We start from the raw sequence: 4782 nt of genomic DNA on the forward strand, positions 1-4782 counted from the left end.
GTGCTGGATCCCAGTTTTTTATTATATATATAATATGTGAAGAACATTGGAATGTTAAATATTCATAATTACCTTTGGCTTTAGCGCAGTTGGTCAAATGAGATGTCAGGTTAGTGCATGAGCGATAAGTGTTAGTTTTTTTTTAACAGTGCGCTCCATTGAAGCCTATAGGGAGAGGAAGTCCAGAAGTTAGCGCTCATTGGGTTTCGTTCTCGCGCTAACTTTTTACTTTCATCTTGTAATATTCGTACTAACCCGTCCGTGTTAAAAGTTTACTTTGAGTGCAGTTAGCACTTAAATGGACATAAAACCCAAATGTTTTCTTTCATGATTCAGAAAGAACATGCAATTTTAAACAACTCTCCAATATACTTCTATTATTTAATTTGCTTCCTTCTCTTGTTATCCTTTGCTGAAAGGTTTATATAGGAAAGCTGTTCTAGCTGCTGATTGGTTGCTGCATATATGTACAGATTGTCATTGGCTCACTCATGTGTTCAGTTGCTCCTTCAACAAATGATACCAAGACAATGAAGTAAATTTGATAATAGTAAATTGGAAAGTTGTTTAAAAATGTGTTCTACCTAACTCATGAAATCATTTTTTTGGGTTTAATTTCCCTTCAAACGGAAAAATCAGTAAGTGCGCTACGATCAGAAAGTGTGCTGCTTGTAATCTGGGCCAATGTATTTATAACCTAATGCAAGGGAACCTAAACATTTTGAAAGAAATCTGTATTTAAATGATATAATTAAAATATATTTATATATGGGTAACGTATACATAGATAATTGCATTATACAGATTGTAAATGTTGAAATAAATAGCTACAATAATTGTATTTAATATGTAATATAAATGTGATTTTGTTGACTGGGTGTGAAATTGTGGGACTAAAATATATGAGTGTGTGATTAATCATAACAGCTCAGTTTGTTTGTGTGTATATAATAAATATATGTGTGTATATATTAATAGATATATATGTGTGTGTTTAATTAAAACAAATTATCAGTATCTTTATGCATGAAACCTGTGCTTCAAAAATATATTGAAAAATTAAAAAAATATATATATATTTTTTAAATATATGTATGTATGTATATATATATGTATAATAAAAATGAAAGAACTTTCAATATTATTATTTTTTATTAGTGCCTTGTCATTAGATTGATAGCCACTTAGACAATAAACATTGCAGCAACCAAACTAATACAATTAATTATTAATGGGATTTTTTTTCAATGTTAATCTAAAGAAAAGAAAAAGAGAAAACTGTCTGTCTATATAAAAAGCACACATATGGAATTGTTCTGCTCAGACTGTGTGTTAGGAGAGAAAGCCCCCTAGCAGGTGAGATGGAAGAATGACACACTGGCCCTACCCAAATCCCTTCTTTTATCCAGGCCCTTCCAGCCCCCTAGCCCCAGCATCCAATCACTGTGTTTTGGACTCTGAGCAGCCCAGCTATCTGTGAAGTCATGGAACAGTCCTTATATGGGGTGCATGTCCTAATTAGGAGAGTGTCTCCATGGACACATTGTAAATGAGGTTTACTGTCAGAGTTCAGTGCTTTCCACACAAGCTGAGGATCATCTCTCTCTCTCTGGAAGCTCTAAAGGAAAAAAGGGGGCTGGATTTTTTAAAAGGAGATTGAAATCCGTGTGTCACTTTTCAAAAGTTTCTTCCTTTTAATCTGTGTGAGGTTGTAGGCTGGATTTTTGTATCATCCAAGAGAAATGCTTCTGATCTACAGCAGCCCACACTGCCTTATGCTGATTAAGGATTGATCATAAATTCTGGTATTGCTCCATCTTGCAGCCTTTGGGAAGCTCTGATCACCACCAGGTAATTAATGACATTTCGTTCATTTCTCTCATTTTCTGACAATTTAATCCTCTTGTGTCTGGTGTTGTTTAACCTGGTTTCTGCTAACACAATGGGCATGGCTCGCTAAATGCATGAGATCTCCCCTATGTGCTATTCTGTTTATTTTCCGAGAGCAAATTCCTCTGCAGAAGTGCAAACTGATTTTAACTTCAGTCTTTATCGACATCACTGCTGTAGTAAACCCATCAGGTTCATAATGTAAAGAAACGGATATGGAACTCTAATATTCTAACTACAATTGATATCTCTGCTATATAGATGAAACATATTAACACATTCATTATAGTTATTAGTCTAATAAAAATTACAAATATATATATGTGTGTGTCTTTTATAAAATATATATTTTTGAACTCATTTTTTACTAAAACACGATTAAGGCAATACAATTATTTTGAAATTCAGTGCAAATATCCTGCTGACATTTTACTAGTTGAAATACTGTATAAAGCAAGTTTGTCCTGCTTATGCGCTGTTTTATTTCTGTTATTTGTCAATACAAATTAAATGTTGCTATGCATAAGTATTTATAATTGTATGTAACAATATAATGTTCTATATAACTTATGCTGTAAGACTCTAATATAATAATAATAATAATAATAATAATAATAATAATAATAATAATAATAATAATAATAATAATAATAATTAATAATGTTCTATTTCTATGTTTTAGGCAGCAATAGTAACACAAGGACACTTGCCTGTTGGGTACTGGACCTGCCTCCCCCTCACTGCTGGAAGGAGGATCTAAAGACACTTTCATTCTTCCTGTTTTGTTGGTGTTCTGGACTCTCGGACTTTTTTTTGTGGACCTGGTCGTTGATTGCAAAGGAAATATCTCTAAACAGCCAGATAAATTCGTCCTATTAAGCACCGGGCTTTATTTTGTTGCTCTGGGTAAAGTTTGTGCTGAACTCCTCAGGCACAGTCACTCAGGAACATTTTGTGCATCGCTACATTACACAGTAGCATGTCCATGGTGGTCAACCCTTGGCAGGAGGACATTCCTGGGGTGCCCGGGACTCAGATCCCCAATCCTCCAGGGCTCTGCGGTCAGGACCCTGGGGGCACCCCTCAAACCCCAAGCACACCTAAAGTAATCCCGGGTCAGGACCCAGTACACTCTGGGGACAAGGGTGTGCCAAATGTGGACTGCATGGTGTGCGGGGATAAATCCAGCGGCAAACACTATGGCCAATTCACTTGTGAGGGCTGCAAGAGCTTTTTTAAGAGGTCAGTGAGGAGGAATCTGACTTACACATGTAGGGGCAACAGAGACTGTCCTATAGACCAACACCACCGCAACCAGTGCCAGTTCTGCCGCCTCAAGAAATGCCTTAAAGTGGGCATGAGGAGAGAAGGTGAGTCCATGAAGATAAGGGAGGGTTCTGAATATAATGCGGCAGGGTCTTCTCTTCCATGCACCAAAGCAATGTTCTATTATCTCTCATTATTACAAAAGTGATTATATTATTATTATTAATAATAATAATAATATTAGTTTAGTTTATCCATTCAGCTGTCACCATTGTCATTCTTTAATTCATTTAATCTATGCTTTTTTTTAACGTGTGCCCATGTCTCAAAATAGTTAAGTGTATAATTTGTATGTCTGATATCAATAAAACAGTTTATTGGATTCTCACAATTCCAAAGCAATCCTAGAGGTATAATAAGTATAGACTTACTAATTCTCGTGATTAAAATCACAATTTGTTCTGTAATGTTGACTATGACAGTGATAAAATTAACCTAGAAGTAAAAATGATAATTATTCTTTATGGTTATGTTTAATTATCTGATTATTATTAGTTCCCTCCTCTGATAATGGTACAACCATAACATTCTATAACTGCGATTGTAAGATTTTAGTACTTGAAATCGATCCAAATTAAAACAGCAATTACATTTCATATAGAACATTATTATTTCTATTAATATTAGTGACCATAATAATATGCATACGATTGTGCACATCAGACAGTACTATCTGTCTATCAAACTTATATTTTTCCATTTGATATGAGTAACATAAAAATATGCATTACTGATAAACCTAGATATATATATTATTTATATATATTATTTGCAAAAGTTAATAGTCCAAGAGGGAAATGATAAGGAGAACCCTTTCTTACTGAGGGATAAAAACGATTTTCTTAAAACTAGAGAATTTCTTGGTATATTATTTATTAAAATTGAAGCACTGTATCTTTAATTTCTATATATGTATGTAAATACTAACTACAATTTTGCAAATGGTCTGATTTGGTTTTATTTGGAGGGGCTGAAAATAAGTGTGGTAGAACTGATTTAAAACACATAACATGCTGTTCATTTATCTGGGACTTGAAATCATATATAAATGACATAGCAATCAGACAGATATGACACCTATCATTACTTTCTGTGGTTTGCAGTCATTATGAAATAAATATTAAACTTCATTCCTATATATGCCATTCTTAGGTATATATACTGTAACTGTAGGTAATTGTTTTTGCTATTAAACACCCCTGTATATTTTTTTAAAACTAAAGTGATACATAAAGGGTCTAATAATGCATTTAGGAAATACTCTTTTTAAAGATATATTAAAGTAGTTTATTCATTATAAACATGGTATGAGAGTAAAATGAACAATGACATATTTAGTTAGTTGTGTGAATTTTTCATTATTTTACTCTTGTGTTACATATTATCTTTTTGTAATTACATTCAGCTATAATCTCAGGTGCAATAACACTCTAGTAAGCCTTGCTTCCCCTACTGAGAATCAATGTAATATAAATAAAAACAATGTGATGTTCCTTTCTATAGAATGATTTTTATCACAGTGAGTTCCAGCACCTAATATAGCACTGACACTGTCACCATAAGCAG

General features: G+C 33.4%; 1 protein-coding gene across 2 annotated transcripts in view; it reads left to right on the forward strand.

Annotated features, from left to right (window-relative positions):
* Positions 1 to 1588: 1588 nt before the first annotated feature.
* The window catches only part of LOC128652478 (nuclear receptor subfamily 2 group F member 5), a 30480-nt gene continuing 27286 nt past the window's right edge, over positions 1589 to 4782 (forward strand). For both annotated transcript variants that reach the window (XM_053705416.1, XM_053705419.1), the window contains exons 1-2: positions 1589 to 1851; positions 2573 to 3260. In XM_053705416.1, the coding sequence (XP_053561391.1) occupies positions 2870 to 3260 (391 nt within the window). In that variant the 5' untranslated portion in view covers positions 1589 to 1851; positions 2573 to 2869. The remainder of the gene's footprint in view (positions 1852 to 2572; positions 3261 to 4782) is intronic.

The sequence above is a fragment of the Bombina bombina genome, chromosome 1, assembly GCF_027579735.1.
Source record: "Bombina bombina isolate aBomBom1 chromosome 1, aBomBom1.pri, whole genome shotgun sequence".
In the NCBI taxonomy this organism is placed as follows: Eukaryota; Metazoa; Chordata; class Amphibia; order Anura; family Bombinatoridae; genus Bombina; species Bombina bombina.